At 42.5% G+C, this 23530-nt stretch overlaps 2 protein-coding genes across 3 annotated transcripts; both read left to right on the top strand.

Annotated features, from left to right (window-relative positions):
• Positions 1–811: 811 nt before the first annotated feature.
• On the top strand, positions 812–19119 carry LOC6567565 (dynein beta chain, ciliary). The gene is made up of 27 exons (XM_001994099.2): positions 812–1538; positions 2293–2445; positions 2555–2766; positions 2835–3076; positions 3149–3431; positions 3484–3749; positions 3806–4257; positions 4321–5900; positions 6122–6394; positions 6659–6688; positions 6803–8791; positions 8972–9684; positions 9876–10228; positions 10331–11154; positions 11212–11573; positions 11653–11809; positions 11882–13231; positions 13402–13571; positions 13638–14135; positions 14195–14705; positions 14765–14935; positions 15007–15323; positions 15380–15794; positions 15927–16928; positions 17023–17171; positions 18401–18533; positions 18717–19119. Exons 1-27 carry the CDS (start codon positions 812–814, stop codon positions 18876–18878), a joined length of 13494 nt encoding a protein of 4497 aa, XP_001994135.1. The 3' UTR covers positions 18879–19119.
• Positions 19120–20297: 1178 nt separating this feature from the next.
• LOC6567566 lies at positions 20298–22808 on the top strand. 2 transcript variants are annotated; one of them, XM_032740058.1, is made up of 4 exons: positions 20298–20381; positions 20607–21314; positions 22280–22459; positions 22549–22808. In XM_032740058.1, exons 2-4 carry the CDS (start codon positions 21287–21289, stop codon positions 22581–22583), a joined length of 243 nt encoding a protein of 80 aa, XP_032595949.1. In that variant the 5' UTR covers positions 20298–20381; positions 20607–21286; the 3' UTR covers positions 22584–22808. The 2 variants fall into 2 exon arrangements, with proteins under 2 accessions (XP_032595949.1, XP_001994136.1); XM_001994100.2 differs by having other exon boundaries at positions 20371–20385.
• The last annotated feature ends 722 nt before the right edge of the window (positions 22809–23530 follow it).

Raw genomic sequence — 23530 nt, 5'->3', positions numbered from 1 at the left:
CTATTAATTGCATTAGCACCCAATCAGTTAGCAGGATTTATGAACTACACCAACTTTATTAGCTAGCACGGAAAGCCGTCAAAACTTTCGCGCACGATTTGGCATTGCATGCGATGGCGGCGCAACAATTGGCAAGGAGCATGGCAACGTGGCTAGCAACCAGGGATTATGGCACAGGGGAAATAAACAATGGTCAAGCGGCAAAATCAACAACTGCCTAGCAACCGGGTCCTGCCACGATCACTTTTACCGTAACACGGTTAATATTTTGCCTAGCAGCTCCTTTCAGTCAGCTAACAGTAGCGCAGGTGAGCAGTCGCAACGCGGAAACCTAAAATTAAGGCACAAACCTAAAAATCAATTACTCAAAATTTAAAAAATATATATAAACTTAAAAAAAATAGTCAAAATTACGGATTAAATTCCCAAGTGCTTGCAAATTACTTAATTTGTTTGAGGAATGGTTTAATTTTATTTAAGTTTTTACGGTTTCTTCTGTAATAATGGCAAAAATATGGAAAAACTAAGTTACACAACAGTTGAAGTAATGCAAAAGCAAAGTAAAATGTGAAAGATTGCATAATACATAAATTTACAAAGTTCAAAAAGGATACTTTGCACTTGCCACTATTTTTTCGGGAATAATTATGCAATTTTTGAAAAAGAAATATTGATTTGATAGGATTTATTGATTATATAGTTGTTAGTGGTAACAAGGTCACTCAAACTAAAACACCTTCAAACACACACACACAGCCAAAGGATACAAGAACATCTGTGGTAACAACGGCAAACAAATCCTTGCCCCTTCATGGAGCAGCCCTCCACAAGCGCCGAGGCGGCCGCTGCCGCTGCGGGCATTGGGCCGGATCCACGACTGGAGCTGATGGGTTCGTTTGTCATCAAGTCATTGAAACTTAAGCCGGAGAAATGGACGCGTGTCATCACGGTGGAGGAGCATAAGGGCATAATTAAAGAGTTTCTGGATCGCAGTGTACCCGTTGTACTAATCATAATACTCACGCCCGCTGCGCAGCTGGTGCCCTCCACCACATTCCCCCTCTCGCAGCTAAAGAGCAAGGGTGTCTACTTTATTAAGCGATATGCCCAGCCCATACCACGTGAGAACTGCGCCAATTTTATAATCTTTGGTGACCTCGCGACCCGGACAATTGACCAGCTGTCTGCTCTGGTGGAGGAGGTGCTGGTGCCACTGCTCTCCAATGAGGACAACTATCGCAGCTGGCCAATAATGGTCGCCCAGGATGTGCAGAAGCATGTGCACAGCCTGAAGAGCACGGTGCATCAGGTAAAGGGTCAGGTGAGCGGCGAAACCATTCTGGCCATGCCCGTGGGCGTTGAGAAAATCGTTAAGGCTGCCAAGGAGTTGACCGAAACGCAGCATTGCCAATTCGATTTGTATCTGAAGAGTGCCATTGAGGGCGTTGTCATTAAGTGGGCCACCCAAATCCACGAAGTCATCAAGGAGAGTCCAACAAATGCCTTTGCCAACGGACAGAATCCAACGCCGCACACAGGTAAATTCGCAGTGCTCAAAGAAGTTGTGTGTAGTTGTCTAATCATAATCGTCGTCATATGTGCATATTTAGTTTTCGTTTAGTTTTATTTTTGGCACAGCTTTATTTATTATTTATTGATAAAATTCAAGTTTCTGCAGTTGACGTTTGTTTGATATATCCTAGCAACGTCGTGCCACCGGCACCGGCCAAAATTGCATGTTTATAAGCCAACAACATGTAGGTAAATGTCTTCAAAACTGGCTTTATTGTTATCTCTTTTGCCGAAAGGTGACATGCAACATTTGCCCACTCTTACAACCACTCACTAATGGGATTTTGCTCGGATTTTCTTATGTTTTATATACGAGTTGACATTTTCCGGCTTGGGGTTGTGGCATGTGTCATTGGCAATGTTAAAGCTTTATGTTGGAATTGGCCCAAAGGCAGCAATTGCCTAAAGCTTATGCGATTTTCATCATTTTGGAAGCACTTCTTCAATTATTCAACTAAATTAAGTGTAGACAAAAGCTTATCATTTCAGCAAGAATGCAAATAGCATGCAAAGAAACTTGTTCCATTTTAGTTTGACAGAGTTTTTGCCATTTCGATTTAAACTCTTCAATTTTCGTAACCTCTTCAATATAATAATAACAGCCCAGTCACCTAGCCTTTTGTCTGTTCCATCTTTCAAATCAACTTGGAGTTGTATCTACAAATTAAACATATTAAAATAGATTATCTATTAATTTGTAACTTATAAACTCTACAACAGAATTCACATTTTGGAATAATCGACTCAAGAATCTATCCTTTATCTACGACCAATTGCGCAATGAGCGCATTCGAGCCATGGCCCTAATATTGGAGTACTCGTCGAGTGCCTATCATCCGTGCTTTCAGACACTTTTCAAGAATGTTGTTACGGGTGAGTGCAGGCCCACATTTAATAGCTGAATAGCATGCCAATCCCAAATGAACTCGCTGTCGTTTGTCTTTTTGCATGCCAACAAATCGTTTTTGAACAACAATCGCAGCACTTGCCGAGTCAAAGGATATAACGCTCTATTTGAACCCATTGAATCGGCCCCTGCATCAGCTGGAGGAAATTGATTTTGCCGAATACAAGCCGCTACTCATCCCCTTTATGCATACTGTGTGCACTCTGTGGGGCAACTCTCGCTACTATTGCCAATCGGCGAAAATCACTGTGCTGTTGCAGGAGATATGCAATTTGATTATACATCAGGCGAGTCTCTAAATTGTTGCCCTCTTTGTGCGTATTGAATTTAATTTTGAGATTCTTGCATATTTTAGGCCAAGCGTTATTTGGACCCATCGTCCATATTCCATAGCGATATTGATGAGGCCATGCAGCGTTTAACCCTGTCCATACAAATACTAAAGTTCTTTCGCGAACTATTTGATTATTATAAGGAACGTTTAGCTGCGTTTTTTACGGAACCTGAGGAGCGGCCACCGATTTTGTGGACTTTTCATCCAAATTCAGTTTTCAAGCGCTTTAATGCGTTCCTTGAGCGTTTAACAACAATTCAGTGGTTGGTATTCTCCATCAATTATACAAAACATATTTCTCACATATAGCTACTAAATGAATGGACTATTTTTAGGTTCTTCTTTACTGTGATTGAATTCCTGAAATTAGAGAAAGTCGAAATCGGTGGACTGCGTGGACGCCAGCTAAGCACAAGAATTACTGATGTCTACGTCGAGTTCAATCAATATTTTACCGCATTTGCATCGAAAAGCTACGATGTCCTCGATCCAGATGATCATGAGTTTGATGAGGACTTTAAGGGCTTTCAAACACGCATACTGGAGCTGGACATGAAGCTGGCTGCCATATTGTGTCAGGCCTTCGATGATTGTCATAACTTAGAGAGTATTTTCAAGGTGCGTATGGACATTAAGCTAACCTTAGATATATGTCTAACTTATTGCATAGCTTATAAGCATTGTGGGCAGTGTTCTGGATCGTCCAAAAATTAAGGAGGAGTTCACGCAACGCTATGCGGAAATTGTCCGCATGCTCGATGATGAGATGACAGTCTGTGAGAATATATACGACAAGCAAATGGAGCTGATCCGCGAGGGCGAAACACTTTATCCCGACTACAATTGCCCCTCCGTGGCAGCCTTTATACGCTGGTGCTACCAGCTGGAGACCCGCATTACGGCGCCAGTGAAGAACTTCAAGGCACTGCAGCATGAGTAAGCAATTATATATAAATGCAAATGACATCTAATAATAATTAACATTTCCACAGCATTACGAAGGAGGAGAAATCCCTGGAAATTGTCGAACGTTATGAGTGTTTAATGACCAAGTTAGGCGCCTGTAAGACGCAATTCTTTGATGATTGGTCCGTGCAACTGGCGGACCAAATCGAGGAGGATCTTAAGAAGTCACTCATTGGACGCGATCAGCACAGCCATTCGTTGATACTCAACTTCAGCACCACACTCTTTTCCATACTGCGCGAGGTGCACTATATGCAGCAAATGAAAATTGATGGGATACCCGAGATAGCCATCGAGTTTGCAGAGAAGAGCGATGTGTTCCGCTCGTATACACTAAATCTGGAGAAGACCATCGATTGGTACAACAGCATACAGGAGGGCAGCTCAACGGTTGAGCTCAAACTGATTGAGTCCGAGATTAAAATGATTGATGATCTGGTTAAAATCGGTGTGGATCATCTTGTTTGGAATTCGGCAGGTGAGCGCAGTCAAGCGTGGCATCTGTAATTCAACCAAATATACTAATTGTAAACCATTTCAGACATCATGGACTACCTGGAGAAGCTACGCAAGCCTGTGGCTGAATTGCGCAATCGCGTGAATCACACACAGGAGAATCTGCGACAAGTACGCAAAATAATGGAGGTGTGGGCAAAGCAGCCCCTCTTTGAGCGTCGTGACTGCAAAAAGGACTCGGTGTTGTCCCTAGATGAGCGACCCGATCGCACGGCCAAGCGTTATGCAGAGATTCAGGCGGCCTCATTGGAGATACATAAACTTCTCCAGGACAACATGTTGCAGTTTGACATGGAGCAGAAGCAAAACGATGATGTTTGGTTGAGTTACGTGGACTTTGTCGATAATATTGTCTATGAGAACATACTGCGCACTGTGGGCGTCAGTGTTGGCTACTTGGCTGAGAACATGGATCCGGACAACAATTATGCGCCACTCTTTGAGTCACGACTGGAACTTGTGGAACCAAATTTGGTATTTGTGCCTTCGTTGGAACCCGAAGATCCCATGGGCTTCAACAATATGCTGATTGAGCTGATGCGGGATATAATGAAGATGGGTTCGCTTGTAAAGCGACTCAAGCCCAATGAGAAACGCAACTATGTGGAGCTGATCAAGGAGAATCAGGATATTATTGACATGCGTCGCGAGATACTCAATGGCGTTGATCTGGTCATGGAGGAAGCATCCCGATTCTGTCGGCAATTCGAACGATACTCGTATTTGTGGTTAGACGATCGCGAGGAGTGCATGGAATATTTTCTGGAATATGGACGGATGCTGGATCCAGATGAAATAGAACTGATTCAGATGAATGATCCGGCAGCACCACCGCCACCACAACCCTGTCAACCGACAATTGAGGCCTTTCGGGAGCAGATTGACAATTACGAATCGCTCTTCAGCGAGATTGAGGACATACCAGCATTTCAGGTGTTTAGCTCTTGGTTCCAAGTGGATGTGCGACCCTTTCGACAGGCCCTGCTCAACACCGTCTGCAAGTGGGGCAACATGTTTAAGGAGCATCTGGTGACGACTGTCACATCAAGTCTGATGGATCTCAGTCATTTTATACGCAAGGCCGATGAGGGCCTCTTGCAAACGGTCAAAGAGAAGGACTATGAGGGATTGGTCAGCATTATGGCCTACCTGATGCAGGTGAAGGAGCGTGCAGCCAACACGGATGAGATGTTTGAGCCAATGCAGGAGACCATACAGCTACTCAAATACTATGACATGGACATACCCGAGGAGGTGAACGTGCTGCTGCAGGAGCTGCCCGAACAGTGGGCAAACACCAAGAAGATTGCCACAACGGTGAAGCAGCAGGTTTCCCCACTCCAAGCCACCGAAGTGGTTAGCATAAGGCATAAAATAACGGTATTCGAGGCGCACATACAACTCTTCCGGGAGGTCTTCAAGCAATACGATTTCTTTCGCTTCGATTGCTATAAGCCTTACTTACTCATGGATCGCATCAACGATGACATGTTCCTCTGCGAGCGGGAAATGGGCGAGATACAGAAGTCGGGCAGTCTCTTTGAAGTGAATATACCGGAGTTTAAGGTGCTCAAGCAATGCCGTAAGGAGCTGCGCATGCTGAAGGTATATATTGAAAGGTTTTCGTTGCGACCGTGGCTTTTGCATGTTTCCTATAATCAATTTACTAAATTTTTTACAAAACTTATTTATATACTGCATGCCACATGTGGAATTTTGAGCTTTTACTTTTTACCTAGCTTTACCTAAACTTTTTACTAATCCCAAAAATAATTGCCTTTTTGTAACTTTTACTAAATCAATGACATGTAATTAATTAATCACAGCAACTCTGGGATTATGTGAATATAGTTCAGACCTGCATTGAGGATTGGAAGACGACGCCTTGGCGCAAAGTCGATGTGGAGAATATGGATATTGAGTGCAAGAAATTTGCCAAGGATATACGACTATTGGATAAGGAGATGCGCGCCTGGGACACGTTCATCAATCTCGAGTCGACGGTGAAGAATATGTTGACCTCCCTTCGTGCCGTCGGCGAGCTACAGAATCCGGCGATTCGCGAGCGTCACTGGAATCAGCTGATGAACTCCACCAAGGTCTATTTTTTGTGCTTTTCCTTTACATTTTTCTAATGCGGACAATTTGGCATATTGTAAATAATACCCATGGAACCAATCTGTTTAACTCCTTTCCTAGCACCAAAGCTGAAAGATGCTCAATTGTATAGCAATGCCGTTTAAATCTCTATTTTCCTTTTGATTATTCCAAACTTTATGTTGAAAGAGGCCGATGTATGTGTATATATATTAATATAGTTGTGCCTCGACTGTACAGTTCTTGTAAATACCATTTCATTCCAGAGTCTGGCCGCCTTGCCCAAGGAAGTGACCGTAAGTGCAATGCATGTTGTAACTGAACTCAAGTAGAAAGTGTAGTAATCTAGAAGAAATCCCATTTCCATATATATAACATAAATATTTACAATTGTTAATCTAATATTTCAGGTGAAATTCATAATGGATCATGAGACAACGCTTGCGGAACTATTAGGCTTAAATCTGCACGAATGCGAGGAGGAAGTGAAAAATATTGTGGATAAAGCCGTTAAGGAGATGTCAATGGAGAAGATATTGCGTGACTTGAATTCCACATGGTCGGCCATGGAGTTCGACAATGAGCTGCACCCGCGCACTGGCTGTAAACTCCTTAAGACATCGGAAGAACTCATAGAGACGCTTGAAGAGAATCAGGTGTGCCTACAAAATTTAATAACATCCAAGTACATCGCCCATTTCCTCGAGGAAGTTTCAACTTGGCAAAATAAATTAATGGTTGCTGATCAAGTGATTACCGTTTGGTTTGAGGTGCAACGCACTTGGACCCATCTTGAGAGTATCTTCATGAGTTCGGAAGACATACGCAAACAGCTCCCCGTCGATTCGGAACGTTTCGATAATATCGATGCCGAGTTCCGTATACTCATGGATGAGATGTCCCTCTCATCGAATGTGGTGGCATCAACGAATCGAGCTGGCCTGATCGAACGTCTGGAGCATTTGCAAAAGGAGCTGACGCTGTGCGAGAAGGCACTGGCAGAGTATTTGGAAACAAAACGTTTGGCTTTTCCTCGTTTCTATTTTGTATCATCGGCCGATCTGCTCGATGTACTCAGCAATGGCATCCAACCCGAAATGGTTACCAAACATCTGACCAAACTATTCGATTCAATTGCACGGCTCAAATTCAATCGCGATGCGGCTAATGAGATAGAGACAGCTTCCGGCATGTATGCCAAAGATGGCGAATACGTTGAATTTAATGAACTGGCCAGTATACGCGGCCCGGTTGAAGTGTGGCTAAATCGCATACAAGCGGCGATGCGTGCCTCACTGCGTCATTATGTCACCGAAGCTGTCGTCGCTTATGAGGAAAAGCAACGTGAACAATGGTTATTCGATTATCCTGCACAGGTCTCGCTATGCGGCTCACAAATCTGGTGGTCCACCGAGGTGAACATTGCGTTCAGTCGTTTGGAGGAGGGCTACGATAATGCCATCAAGGATTATTACAAAAAACAAATCTCACAGCTCAGTTTACTCATTACACTGCTGCTCGGCGAGCTGACCAAGGGGGATCGTCAGAAAATTATGACGATATGCACAATTGATGTGCATTCGAGAGATGTGGTCGCTAAGATGATTCAGGCCAAATTGGATTCAGGTTCGGCTTTTATGTGGCAATCGCAGTTGCGGCATCGCTTTGACGATGTCGAGAAAGATTGCTTTGCCAATATTTGCGACGCTGAGTTCCAGTATTGTCACGAATACTTAGGCAATACACCACGCCTGGTCATCACGCCGCTCACAGATCGCTGTTACATAACACTCACACAGAGCTTACACTTGGTAATGGGCGGCGGACCAGCTGGTCCGGCGGGCACCGGTAAAACGGAGACAACTAAAGATCTGGGACGTGCCTTGGGCATCATGGTCTACGTGTTTAATTGCTCCGAACAAATGGATTATCAATCATGTGGTAACATTTACAAGGGTTTGGCTCAAACGGGCGCCTGGGGCTGCTTCGATGAATTTAATCGGATTACGGTCGAGGTGCTGTCCGTTGTGGCCGTGCAGGTTAAGTCCGTACAGGACGCCATACGCGACAAAAAGGACAAATTCAATTTTATGGGCGAGTTCATTACGTGTGTGCCCACCGTGGGCATATTCATAACCATGAATCCCGGATATGCCGGACGCACAGAGCTGCCAGAGAATCTAAAGGCACTGTTTCGTCCCTGCGCCATGGTGGTACCCGACTTTGAGCTCATATGCGAAATTATGTTGGTCGCCGAGGGATTCCAGGATGCACGCGTCCTCGCTCGCAAATTCATCACACTGTACACGCTGTGCAAGGAGCTGCTATCCAAACAGGATCACTACGACTGGGGCTTGCGTGCCATCAAGTCGGTGCTCGTGGTCGCCGGCTCACTTAAGGTGCGTGTCATAAATACAAATAATTCGAAATATATTTTTATATTTGGTTGTACAATTTGATGTGGATAGAAGTGTAAGAATTAAGTAATTTTGGATCTATTTTATTATCGACTTTATTCACATTGTTTTTGAGTTGTTTTTGTGATCCTTGTTAAACGGATGTTCAACTGGTGCTTGCAGCGCGGCGATCCTGGTCGACCGGAGGAGGAGGTGCTGATGCGCGCATTGCGCGACTTCAATATACCGAAAATTGTCACAGATGATATGCCCGTGTTCATGGGGCTCATCAGCGATTTATTTCCCGCTTTGGATGTGCCTCGCAAACGTGATCAGGACTTTGAACGCACCGTAAAACAAGCTGCCTCCGATTTGCTACTACAACCGGAAGATAATTTTATATTGAAAGTAGTGCAACTGGAGGAACTGTTGGAGGTACGTCATTCTGTATTCATTGTTGGCAATGCTGGCACCGGTAAAACCCAAGTGTGGAAGACGCTGCTGCGCACCTATCAGAACATTAAACGGAAGCCCATATTCAATGACTTGAATCCAAAAGCGGTGACCAATGATGAACTTTTCGGCATTATCAACCCGGCGACACGCGAATGGAAGGATGGCCTGTTCTCAGTGCTAATGCGGGACCAAGCAAACATAACGGGTGATCAACCCAAGTGGATTGTGCTCGATGGCGACATCGATCCCATGTGGATCGAGAGCTTAAATACCGTTATGGATGACAACAAAGTCTTAACTTTGGCCAGCAATGAGCGCATTGCGTTAACACCTTCGATGCGTTTGCTCTTTGAGATCTCCAACCTGAGAACAGCGACACCGGCAACCGTATCCAGAGCTGGCATACTGTACATAAATCCCCAGGACTTGGGTTGGAATCCGTGAGTACATATATATATATATTATGCATAGCAAGCAAAAATTTGTCGCAATATTTTTTTCTTTCATTGTGTGACTAACTTAACAAATTCGAACTAATTTTGTAAATCGCATAAAACTTAATCGGGCAATGCCGATTAGCAGCCAATATACATATGTAAATTGCATATTAATTTAGTTAACTTTGTTGCAGCTATGTGACCAGTTGGGTTGAAACGCGCAAAATTCCAGCCGAAAAGTCCAATTTGGTCATGTTATTCGATAAGTACATACCGCCCTCATTGGAGACGATACGCGTGCGCTTCAAAAAGATCACGCCTGTCGCTGAAATGGCCCACATACAAATGCTGTGCCATCTGCTAAACTGTTTTCTAATACCAGCGAATACGCCGGCCGATTGCCCAAAAGAATGGCACGAATTGTACTTTGTTTTTGCCTGTATTTGGGCATTCGGTTCGGCCATGTTCCAGGATCAAGCCATTGACTATCGCGTGGAATTCAGCAAATGGTGGGTAAATGAGTTCAAAACTGTTAAGTTTCCATCGGGTGAGTGGTAAAATCGATGTGGTTTTTTTACAAAAAGACACATTTTTAACAAATATACTTTACTTCACTCCAATAATTCGCTAAACAAAAAAAAAAAAATAGGTGGAACAGTTTTCGATTATTTTTTGGATTGCGATACAAAGACTTTTATGCTGTGGTCGGAGAAGATACCGAAGTTTGAGCTGGATTCGGATCTACCATTGCAAGCTGTGCTTGTGCACACCTCCGAGTCAATACGACTGCGCTTTTTCCTGGATCTACTGATGGATAAGAAGCACCCGGTGATGCTAGTGGGCAATGCCGGTTGCGGCAAGACCGTACTGGTCAATGAGAAGCTTCAATCGCTTTCTGAGAATTACGCTGTCACCACAATACCATTCAATTTCTATACAACGTCCGAAATGTTGCAAAAGATCCTTGAGAAGCCGCTGGAGAAGAAGGCGGGTCGCAACTACGGACCGCCCGGCAACAAGACCTTGATCTACTTTATTGACGACATAAACATGCCCGAGGTGGACTGCTACGGCACCGTCCAGCCGCACACCCTAATGCGACAGCATCTGGACTATGGCCATTGGTATGATCGCAACAAGCTGACCCTCAAGGATATACATAACTGTCAGTATGTGGCCTGCATGAATCCCACCTCAGGCAGCTTCACCATCAATCCACGTCTGCAGCGACACTTCTGCGTCCTGGCCGTCAGCTTCCCCGCCGCGGACTCTATCACGCTCATGTATTCGGCCATTTTGGCACAGCACTTTGCCAATGCCGAGCAGAAGTTTATGCCGATTGTCATGCGGATGACACCCAACATTGTGGCAGCCACAATTGCGCTGCATAACAAATGTCTACAGGTGTTTTTACCCACGGCTGTTAAATCGCATTATATCTTCAATCTGCGCGATATCAGCAATGTATTTCAAGTGAGTGTAAATATAGATATATATAATATATCAAACTAAATGTTACTTGAATTGTAGGGTCTGCTTTTTAGTTCGACGGATTGTTTGACGGGCCCAACAGATCTTATACGTTTGTGGCAACATGAGACACAGCGTGTGTACTCGGATAAGCTGATCGATGATAAGGATATTGATAGCTTTACTAAAATGCAGCATGACATTGTCAAGAAGTCGTTCGAAGAAATTGACGAATCCGTGATATTCGACAAGCCGAATATTTACTGTCATTTCGCTGGAGGAATTGGTGATCCTAAGTACATGCCAATCAAGGCCTGGCCTGAGCTTCACAAACTCCTTCAGGAAGCAATGTCATCGTATAATGATCTAGTCGCTGCCATGAATCTGGTGTTATTCGAGGATGCGATGATGCACGTGTGCAGGTAACAGTTGACCTTTGAACTTTGAACAAATCCAAAGACAATTGCAAATATATTTAACATTACTATATACATTTTGCAGAATCAATCGCATATTAGAATCGCCGCGTGGCAGCGCGTTATTGGTTGGTGTTGGTGGCAGTGGAAAACAATCTCTAGCGCGCTTGGCAGCATTCATATCCAGCTTGGAGGTTGTGCAGATACAGCTCAAAAAGGGTTACGGTGTCAACGATTTAAAGGTCTGTTTAATCCGTTCAAATCGATCATTACTTAAACCGTTCTTATTTTGGCTTTAACACAACATGACGCAGTGCGAGTTTTCCGGCTTGTATTTGAAAGCTGGATTGAAAAACGTTAGCATCATGTTTTTAATGACGGATGCGCAAATACCGAGCGAGGATTTTCTTGTCTTAATCAACGATTTGTTAGCCACTGGCGAGATTCCAGATCTATTTCCGGATGACGAAATCGAGAATATAATCGCTGGCGTGCGTAATGAGGTCAAAGGTGCGGGACTGGTTGATACGCGTGAAAACTGCTGGAAATTCTTCATCGATCGTGTGCGCAAACAACTGAAGATAGTTCTGTGTTTTTCACCAGTGGGTTCAACATTGCGTGTTCGGTCGAGAAAATTCCCTGCCATCATCAATGCAACATCCATCAATTGGTTCCACGAATGGCCTCAGGAGGCACTCATATCGGTTGCCATGAATTTCCTCGCACAGAACAAAGTGCTGCCAGAGAATCATCGCGATTCTGTGGCCAAGTTCATGGCCTATGTACACACGTCGGTCAATACGACGTCCAAGGTTTATTTACAGAACGAACGCCGCTACAACTACACCACACCCAAGAGCTATCTCGAACAGATCAATCTATATCTGAAGCTACTCAATCACAAGCACGACGATTTGCAGAGCAAAATCGAACGATTAGAGAATGGGCTGGAGAAGCTACGCTCCACCGCTGTCCAGGTGGCAGATCTCAAGGTCAAACTGGCCGTACAGGAGGTGGAGCTGAAGGAGAAGAACGATGCAGCCGATGCCTTGATCGAAATTGTGGGCATTGAAACGGAAAAGGTGCAAACGGAAAAAGCCGTGGCCGATGAGGAGGAAATGAAGGTTGCCTTGATAGCCGACGAAGTGAGCAAAAAGCAGCGAGATTGCGAGGAGGATCTCCTCAAAGCCGAGCCAGCTTTATTAGCCGCTCAAGAGGCTCTGAATACCCTCAACAAAGCTAACTTAACTGAACTTAAAAGCTTTGGTTCTCCGCCGGGCGCGGTTACTAATGTAACGGCTGCTGTTATGGTGCTCCTGGCACCTGGCGGCAAGCTGCCCAAAGATCGCTCCTGGAAGGCAGCCAAAATCTCCATGGCCAAGGTAGATGCCTTTCTGGATGGTCTGATCACCTACGACAAGGAAAACATACATCCCGAAATCATCAAAGCCATCCAACCCTATCTCAAGGATCCCGAATTCGAGCCAGAGTTTGTGCGCTCCAAATCCGGCGCCGCAGCTGGACTCTGCGCCTGGGTCATCAACATAATCAAGTTCTATGAGGTGTACTGCGATGTGGAGCCGAAGCGCAAGGCACTTGCCGCAGCCAACGCGGAGCTGGCAGCCGCCCAGGATAAACTGTCGGGCATCAAACGCAAAGTGATGGTAGGTGGTAAATGGCGAACTTATGAAAATGGCGAACTTATGAAACATAAAGATTAATATGATAATTAATTTGTAACAAGCCAAAGAACATCCCTGACTGTTAACAGATGTTTGGTTAGTTAAGTCGGGTAACCCCAGGTGATATATATTTCTGTTCTCTCTCAAAATAGAGCCTTGAGGAACAGCTGGCCAAGCTTACAGCGGACTTTGAGACGGCCATTGCCGATAAATTGCGTTGTCAACAGGAAGCGGATGCCACACAAGCGACCATCGCGCTGGCCAATCGTCTGGTGGGCGGTTTGGCCAGTGAAAACGTGCGCTGGGCTGAAGCAGTCAATAAGTGAGTAGTCATCATCAACACGACTGGGATTAGCATTTAGTAATGAAAATTGTGCTCACCTTGCAGCTTCGTCAAGCAGGGAATTACGTTACCCGGCGATATACTACTCATAACCGCCTTCATTTCCTATGTCGGCTGTTTCACGAAAGGCTTTCGCATTGATCTATTGCTAAAGATGTGGACACCCTTTCTGAAGAGCATTGATCCGCCCATACCCACAACCGAAAATCTCGATCCGCTGACGCTGCTTACGGATGACACGACCATCGCCGTTTGGACAAATGAGGGACTGCCTAGCGATCGCATGTCCATTGAGAATGCTACAATTCTATCCAATTCGGATCGTTGGCCACTGATGATTGATCCTCAGTTGCAGGGCGTCAAGTGGATTAAGCAGAAATATGGCGAGGAGCTAAAGGTCATACGACTGGGCCAACGCAACTATTTGGATATCATTGAAAAGTCCATTAATACCGGCATCACAGTCCTGATCGAGAACATTGATGAAAATCTGGACCCTGTTCTAGACTCATTGCTCGGACGTAATCTAATTAAGAAGGGCAAGTAAGTTGCTCACATATCATATAAATCGATTGGTTCTCTCACGATCTTTTCCTTTGCAGAGCCATTAAAATAGGTGACAAGGAGATCGAGTACAATTCCACTTTCCGTTTGATCCTGCACACTAAACTAGCTAATCCGCACTATAAGCCAGAGATGCAAGCACAGACAACGCTTATTAATTTTACCGTTACACGCGATGGCCTGGAGGATCAGCTACTCGCTGAAGTAGTCAAGGCGGAACGACCCGATCTGGAGGATCTCAAGGCCGAATTAACCAAACAACAGAATGACTTTAAAATCATGCTAAAGAAGCTGGAGGATGATCTACTCTCGCGTCTTTCGTCGGCGGGTGAGAATATTTTAGGTGATACCGCATTGGTGGAGAATCTGGAGACAACGAAGAGCACTGCCTCCGATATTGAGGAGAAAGTGGCAGAGGCAAAGATCACATCCAAGGAAATCGATAAGGCTAGAGAATATTACAGACCAGCTGCGGCCCGAGCAAGTCTCTTGTATTTTATACTCAACGAATTGAACACAATAAATCCAATCTATCAGTTTTCACTGAAGGTGAGCTCCGTAACCCTCAAAAGGTATCCCATAAATGGTCTAATGGTTTATTCTTACAGGCGTTTAGCGTAGTGTTCCAAAAGGCCATAGCCAAGGCTGAACCGGGCGAAACTTTGGATTTGCGTGTTTCAAATCTGATCGATTGCATTACGTATTCGGTCTTTCAGTATACTTCGCGTGGTCTTTTCGAATGCGACAAGCTCATCTTTGCCTCGCAAATGACTTTTCAGGTAAGCCCAATAGTAGAACCTAAAAAACTTTAAGAATTGTTCTTAATTTTCATTGGAATTCATTGGTATAGATACTGTTGATGAACGAGGAGGTCTCATCTGCGGAACTGGACTTCCTACTCCGCTTCCCGATCAAGCCACATGTCACAAGTCCTGTGGATTTTTTGAGTAACCAATCGTGGGGCGGAATTTGCAGTCTAGCGTCCAAAGATGAGTTTCGGAACTTGGACCGGGACATTGAGACATCATCGAAACGCTGGAAAAAGCTCGTGGAGTCGGAGCTGCCGGAGAAGGAGAAATTTCCACAGGAATGGAAGAATAAAACCGCATTGCAGCGCCTCTGCATGATCAGAGCCCTGAGACCCGATCGCATGACCTATGCCCTTGCGTGAGTTTCAAAAATAGTGATCTTCAATAGTTAAGATTAAAAATGTCGCTTTGCAGTGACTTTATTGAGGAGAAACTGGGCTCGAAATATGTTGAGAATCGTGCCATGGAATTCGCCAAGTCCTACGAGGAAGCTAGCCCTTCGACGCCCATTTTCTTTATACTCTCGCCTGGCGTGAATCCCCTAAAGGATGTTGAAGCCCTGGGCAAACAGTTGGGTTTCTCCTTGGATCTGGGCAACTTTCACAATGTGTCCTTGGGTCAAGGCCAGGAATCAATTGCGGAAACAGCTATGGATACGGCGGCTAAAAATGGACACTGGGTCGTCCTACAGAACATCCATTTGGTGCGCAAATGGCTGCCAGTACTGGAGAAGAAGTTGGAGCACTACGCAGATGGCTCACATTCGGATTATCGTATGTTCCTGAGCGCGGAGCCGGCCTCAACGCCATCGGCACATATCATACCACAGGTGATTGTAGCAATCAAATTGATTGGTTAACCAGAATTAAGAGTTGTCAACAAATCATTACTTAATTTAGTAAACGAAGAATCTTCTCTGGTGTGAAGCATTACAGTTCTTTCACTTGATTTTTATTTTTAGGGCATCTTGGAGTCATCAATAAAAATCACGAATGAGCCGCCAACAGGCATGTTGGCCAACCTGCACAAGGCATTGGATAATTTTACACAGGAAACTCTGGAAATGTCTGGCAAGGAAGCTGAATTTAAAGCCATACTCTTCTCCTTGTGCTACTTTCACGCTGTAGTCGCTGAGCGACGCAAATTTGGTCCACAAGGTTGGAACAAAATCTATCCCTTCAACGTGGGCGACTTGAATATAAGCGTTTCGGTGCTTTATAACTATTTGGAGGCGAATGCCAAAGTGCCTTGGGAGGACTTGCGTTATCTGTTTGGTGAGATCATGTATGGCGGTCATATAACCGATGACTGGGACAGACGCTTGTGCATTACATATTTGGAGGAGTATATGCAACCGGATCTGGTCGATGGCGAGCTGTATTTGGCACCCTCGTTTCCCGCTCCGCCCAACACCGACTATGTGGGCTATCACACGTATGTGGATGATATGATGCCAGCCGAGTCTCCCTATCTATATGGACTGCATCCCAATGCGGAGGTCGGTTTCCTCACCACACGAGCGGAAATCATCTTCCGCACCGTTTTCGAAATGCAGCCAAGAGATGCGGGTGCAGGAGGTGGTGCCACAGTTACACGCGAGGACAAAGTTAAGCAAATTGTGGATGAGATCATTGAGAAGCTGCCGGAGGAGTTTAACATGGTAGAGATTATGAACAAAGTCGAGGAGCGTACGCCATATGTGATTGTGGCGTTTCAGGAATGCGAACGCATGAATTACCTAACCAGCGAAATGAAACGCAGCCTGAAGGAGCTCGACCTGGGCTTGAAGGGTGAATTGACCATCACATCGGATATGGAGGTGCTTGAGAATTCATTGTTTCTGGATCAAGTGCCGCCGATATGGGCACAACGTGCCTATCCCTCGCTGCTGGGTCTCAACAATTGGTTCATCGATTTGTGTCTGCGACTGCGAGAGTTGGAAACTTGGTCCACCGATTTTGTGGTATGCTGCAACCAACCAGACCAACCAGTTTGTGCAAACATTTATGTTTCGTTTCGTTTCTTTTTTGTTTATTTTTGTGTTGTCGCCGGTGCAGCTACCCTCCTGCGTCTGGCTGGCGGGCTTCTTTAACCCCCAATCGCTGCTAACAGCCATCATGCAGAGCACGGCGCGACGCAACGAGCTGCCGCTGGACAAGATGTGCCTGCAGTGTGACGTGACTAAGAAGCAGAAGGAGGAATTTACGTAAGTGAGCCGACTGCAAACGAATTTAAAACGCAATTTTAATTCACTTTTGGCGTTGACCCCAAACTACACACAAAAAAAATATCTATACACTTGCGAATAGTGATTTTCAACCCGTTGTTTTAAATTGTGCCGCTTTAATATTGTCAGCTATTTGTCAGTATTTAATATTGAGCAAAGCAAACGAAGGCATGCATTATTTTATTATATTATATTATATTATATTAGTCTATATTCCCGTAGCTTATCTGACTCGAAAACAGCTAGCTGCGCAGCACAGACAACCCAATTATGTGGCATATGTGCACACACACACACGCATACACATAATCATTTCAGACACAGAAGTGTGCGGAAAATGATTAATAGCTAACTATAAATACGAAATATTTATTTATATTTGTTTAATATAAATAATAATTAGCACTTGTATGAAATTCACTTATTGCTTAAATATCTGACCGAGACCGGATTCGAAAAATATCGACTATTATATTTATTTTTTAAGCTGTCTGACTCAAAGCCAATTGGGATTAATCATTTGTTAACAGCAAAAAAAGAACAGGTTTAAAAAAAAACACTGCCATTATATTCATATTGTGTGTAGCATTCAACTTATGTTGTTAGGTCATCCTTAGTCCTATTTTTTAGTAGCTCAAGTCGTGCGTGTTCGGGTTCGTGTTCGTGCTCGTGTCACGCCAAACCAAACATGACACGCGACCAGCACTTTTTGTCATATCAACTAGTAGTAATAGCTATGTAAATCCGCATGACTTGCGTCAATGCTTACACACTGAAAGATAGTGTAAGCAGCGGCTCAACGGCCAACGGCTTCAAGCTGCGTCTAATAATAGCCGCAATGCTATTTCATGGAAGCTAAATTTAAAACAACTCATAAATACATACATATGTATACAAGTGTGTCTATAAATAGCAATTATTAATGGCATACAATTAACAATTGTCTATTCGTTGATGCTTGATCATTGATTCTTAATTCCTGATTGCTTATTGCTTATTAAGTGGCGCCCAGTTTCTCGCGATGGACGACAAATCGTCGCACGATTCGATTTGGCGTCACTTTAAAGCAAACAATAGCCGAGACTCAGACGCCTCACTAACCAGCTAGCCAGCTTAGACAACAATCGAAGATTATTGATATAAATTGCATAAATATATATATATATATAGATATATGTATATATATAAATGTATATGTTTAATTACAGTACGGCACCGCGGGACGGCTGCTGTGTGCATGGCATCTATATGGAGGGCGCCAGATGGGATATACAGCAGGGTATTATTATGGAATCACGTCTCAAAGAACTTTATCCATCAATGCCAGTGATCAATATTCGAGTGAGTTTCTTTTTTTTGTTGTTTGTAATGCAAATAATGCCAAAGCGAATTCTGATGAATAACTTTGAATTTGGTACGAATCTGTGGCGTCTAAAGTGCGGCGCATGTTTGCATAAATCTACTATTTTAAAACTCGCACGTTTCTATCTTGTTGCCATTCTTGTTTGATTATTTATTTTGCAGGCCATTACCCAAGACAAGCAGGACTTGAGAAACATGTACGAATGCCCCGTTTATAAGACACGCACCCGTGGTCCGACCTACGTGTGGACCTTCAATTTGAAGACCAAAGATAAGCCAGGCAAATGGACGCTGGCGGGCGTGGCGCTCCTCTTACAGACCTAGACAATTTTAGAAATCTTTTCAACTATTGATAGTTTTTTTTTTATATCGATTATTAATGTTATAGAATATTTTAATGTGGTATTTTCTTCTTCCACATAGTCAAAAATTTTGTATTCTCCACTTATCAATTACACTAGATTGATAAATTGATGTTTATACTATTCAACAACCTCCTAAGTAGAAAATTTTAAAATTAATATTTATTAACTTGATTATATTACACGAATTTTTTCCTACTCTACGCACATGTTTTTCCAATAAAAATCACCTTCTTGGTAGACTTGCCTTAGGCGCACTAGCGTAAAACCGAAAAAGTACGCTGCTCCTTTATTTTATTGGGTCTCTGAGGATTTGGACTTTCAGCTATATATATTATTTAATAACTTACCCTGCCAAAAATAATGGATCTATCACAAACCCATTCTTGAGCATTTAAACAAATGTGTTGATTGTTTACATTTTGCATAAGCCGTGTAATCCCTGGAAAAACCACGATTAGTCAGAGTATTTTGATAATACGTAAAACAATTCAGTTCGTTAAATGAATTATGAGATAATCATTATATATGTATGGTCCATAAGTATAAGTAAGCTGATAAGCAAAATGGAAAAAAAGGCATGAGCAGACACACCATTAACGTGAATCTAAATCAAAATTCAAATGCGTCGTTCTGCCATAAATAACGATCTGCACATACATTTAATGGAAGAAATATTTGATCATCAAAGGAAATTCATAGACGACGCTGATGTTGAGTGGAGTGAACTCGTGGCCGTCGCCAAAAGCCGAACAACAAAAATTTGAAAATAAAACAATTTTAAATATTTCTTTTCTGACGAAATTTGAAAGATGTCGAGCGGCGACCGCAGCAGCAGTCTGCCCGAACAGTATCAAGCGAAACGTGAACGTGAACCAATTAACGAAAAAGCGGAGCATAATTTTTAGCAAAAAAAAAAAGCGACGAGAAAAAAATCTCAAAAATTTCAGATGTGACGACTGACTGCATAAAATACATAAATAATTCATACATATATATACATATATATATATATAAGAGAACCAAGGGGCTGGACAACGTGACGCGTGACCCGCCTACAGAGCTATCGATCAAGCGATCAAACGACCGATCGATCGACAGACCAAACGACCAGCCGACGGAGCCGATGTACCAGCCAAGCTAACAGCACACAGTACATACACTCACACACACTCACACACACACACACACAAAAGAGATGAAAAAACAACAGCAGCAGCAACAACAATAAATAAAGTAAAATAAAATAAAGGCAAAATGTACAAAGCAAACGAAAAGAAAACTGAAGACGACGACACGAGCGTAAATCAATTTTAGCATGGAAAAAATTCTATAAAACTAACAGACACTGTGTGGTCGCACATCATTCGTGTGCGCTACGACGAGGCAGCCCAAAGCCAAAGGCAAAGCCAAGATAGCCAGCCAGATATCCAGCCAGCCAGCCAGCCATCCAGCCAGCCAATCAGTTAGTCAGTCAACCATTCAACCAGTCATTTAGTCAGTTAGTCAGTCAGTCAGTTGGGCAGTCCACTGATTTTGATTGATTATTGAACCCCAAACTCGAAACTGAAAATTCAAACGTGCTCTTCTTGTTCTTGTTGTTGTTGTGTGTGTTTGTGCATGTGCGTGTGTGTGTGTGTGTGTGTATGTACACATACTTATTTGAGTTATCTGTATCTGTATCTAACAGCGGCCGGCAGACAGCAGCAGCAGCAGCAGCAATCGGCGAGACAATCCCAGCACAACAGCATCGCATCCAGCGTCCAGTCTCAGTCTCATCAGTCAATCCAAGAGTCGATAGTCAGAGCTCACTCTACCCGCTCGCTGGAGGATATCTTTGCGCTTGGCGCTTTAGTTTCAGTTCGCATTTGGACGCGTGCTGTTGCGGCCACGCCGAGAGTGTAATCGGAATCGGAATCCAGTGCGCGAATACTTGTAGCAGCGAGCGAATGTGTCGCGTGTACAACAACAATCAATTTTAAATCAAAACTCATATATATATATATACATATATACTCTATATATATATATATACATATATGTTCGTATACATATAGCTATACACGTGTCTGAAGTTCAGTGACAAGCCGCAATCTTACACAAATAATATATAGCACAACATAAATGCTTATACAGTACAAACATATGTATACACACAACAAATGTGCATAGTAATCGTGTAAAAATTTGATCAACGAAATAATTACTACACGATTCTGACCCGCAAAGTTCACGCATCGCATTTTCAATAAATATAAATAAATAATTGTGCGACCGAGTTTTTAGTTGTTGGTGTGATAGATCACAGCGAACAAATTTTTATAGACACAACGCAAAAAAACCCACATATTGAATTTACATTACAACGAAATGAAGCTGTTTGCAGTATTCTTGGCATGTACGTACACATTATATTATACAAAATTGAATAAGCTTTCTTTATATTTATCAGAACTTGTTTTCTATAAATTTCCTGGTAAAATGTATCTCACCAACAGATTTTATTTATGAATTCCCAGAATTGGCAGTTCGCGCCTGTTTTTGGTGCTACATTAATTTGCAAAATATGGAATATATTTAATTTAAATTTAAAGTACAAAATGTTTAGTCAGAAAAATCAATCAAAAAAACCAAATTAAAGTATTTTGTTTTCTGTCCCATAAATGTTGATTGCTTAGTGCTGTGATTCACATATTTGTGTACAATAACAATTTTTTGCACTCAATAAATACTATATAGATGAGATTTTAATTTGCAAATCAACAAACAACAGAACTGACCTATTTAATTATTGACACTGAATATATGCAGTAGTATATAAACAAAATACATAAATTTCCAAAACAAAAAAGAAAATTAATTTGCTTCGCGTGCTAAAAGAAAAGAAATAATTTTCAATATTTCCCCCCAATAATATTTCTCAATGAACTGCATTTACTAATGTATATGTTTTAGGAAAGTTTTGTATTGTAGTTTTGTTTTCATTGTATTAATTATATGGTAATTGCCTACGTTGTCAATACCCAGTCCACCAGTCCACCAGTTTAATGCCCACCAGCAACGAACGAGTGACGGCTGTGCCTGGTTCAAGTATTATAATAAAACTTTCCGGCCGGCCAATGACATGCCAGACACGCTGGCGTCTAGAAACGATGGGCGTACGATTTGAACGATGGACTATACAGATTGAGAGTGTTCAGTTGCTGGTTGTTGTTGCAATTGGTGATATCATATTGGGTTGGATTGATCATCGGTCGCCATTTAGTTAATATGCAGGGCATGTTGCCAGGCACAGAATTATTTTGCACGCCTCCCGCTTAAATAACTAACTCACCACATACATATTGTTGTTTCTATTTATAGTAACGTTGTATGCGCTGACTCTGGTGCAGTGCCTCAGCCTGCCCGATCCCAATGTGAAGTGTGCCATGGAGTGTGATACGCAGGAGAACAAATACATATGCGCTGCGGATGACAAAGGCACCACTAAAACCTATCGCAATGTTTGCATAATGAAGACGGAGAATTGCCTGCAGAATGCAAGTGAGTTTAAATCGAATATACAGATATGTATATATATATATACATATATATTTATATTCACCATATAATTATATTCATACCTTGCTTAGACTTTCAAAAGATCAGCGATAAGGAGTGTCCATAGATGCTAGACTCGAATCCATTTTCTTGACAGTGCGCAAATCTGGAGAACGATGGGAAACTTAAGCTTGGAGAAGATTTGGGCAAAGACGTCGCTAAGTTTGTTGGATTCTTTTCTTGCGTGGTATTTGTGTGTGATATTTTTAAGTTGTGCTTCTGCAGAATACAAAACACGCCCCAAACCCCCCAAAACCCCACCCAAAAACCCTATCCCCCTTGCAAATCCACAAAAATATGTAATACATAATGATAATATATTTTGTAATTATTAATTTTAAATATTTAATAAAGTAATATACATACATACAGTAAAACTTATACAATCTATTTATTTGGTTAGCTTTAGAATTTCACTTCGACTCACACAGATAATGTGTCCAGTCATCTAAATGAGTATATATATAGGATTCGCTTACAACGCCTCTGATCTATATAAAATGATGACTTCATCTCTTTTTTCACCCCAACACATCAGCATTATTCTAATCTCTGCTGTGCGCTGTGCCAACTATTTTGAACTATAGCACTGAAAATTCAATTAAAACATCTGCCTTGTTTAGCAAATCAGTTACTGATAATCCCCAACATATGTATACATTATGTTCCTGCGCATCAAGTGTTGAGAATAACTGAATGAAATCGACGTCAGAGTTTTCTATTGAACCCCAAAGACGCAATCAATAAGCGAATTATTCGTCTAATTAGTTCTTTTATATACATATAAGAATAACTTTTCATATTAATTAATTAGCTATGCCAATGAATAGAAGCTTTACGTTTGGTAATAAGCAAGCCCTTCTTTGATTTGATTTTATTCATCGTATATATTTTTTTATTAAATAGGTTCATAGTAACCACTTAAATTGGAAACAAAAAATAATCTTTATAATAAAAAATATCAAGTTTTAGATTAAGTGCTTTAAATAAAATGCAGTAACTTAATAACAGACT

This window comes from Drosophila grimshawi, unplaced genomic scaffold (genome assembly GCF_018153295.1).
Source record: "Drosophila grimshawi isolate 15287-2541.00 unplaced genomic scaffold, ASM1815329v1 contig_311, whole genome shotgun sequence".
In the NCBI taxonomy this organism is placed as follows: Eukaryota; Metazoa; Arthropoda; class Insecta; order Diptera; family Drosophilidae; genus Drosophila; species Drosophila grimshawi.
The sequence above is the reverse complement of the archived record's forward strand: the minus strand, read 5'-3'. Positions and strand labels throughout refer to the sequence as shown.

Coding starts and splice junctions, on each gene's coding strand:
- LOC6567565 (XM_001994099.2), top strand. CDS start 812: ATGGAGCAGCCCTCCACAAGCGCCGAGGCGGCCGCTGCCGCTGCGGGC. Junction 10,229..10,330: donor AACTGTTAAGTTTCCATCGG/GTGAGTGGTAAA, acceptor AAAAAAAAATAG/GTGGAACAGTTTTCGATTAT. Junction 14,936..15,006: donor CCTCGCAAATGACTTTTCAG/GTAAGCCCAATA, acceptor TCATTGGTATAG/ATACTGTTGATGAACGAGGA.
- LOC6567566 (XM_032740058.1), top strand. CDS start 21,287: ATGAAGCTGTTTGCAGTATTCTTGGCAT. Junction 21,315..22,279: donor GTTTGCAGTATTCTTGGCAT/GTACGTACACAT, acceptor TTCTATTTATAG/TAACGTTGTATGCGCTGACT. Junction 22,460..22,548: donor GAATTGCCTGCAGAATGCAA/GTGAGTTTAAAT, acceptor TACCTTGCTTAG/ACTTTCAAAAGATCAGCGAT.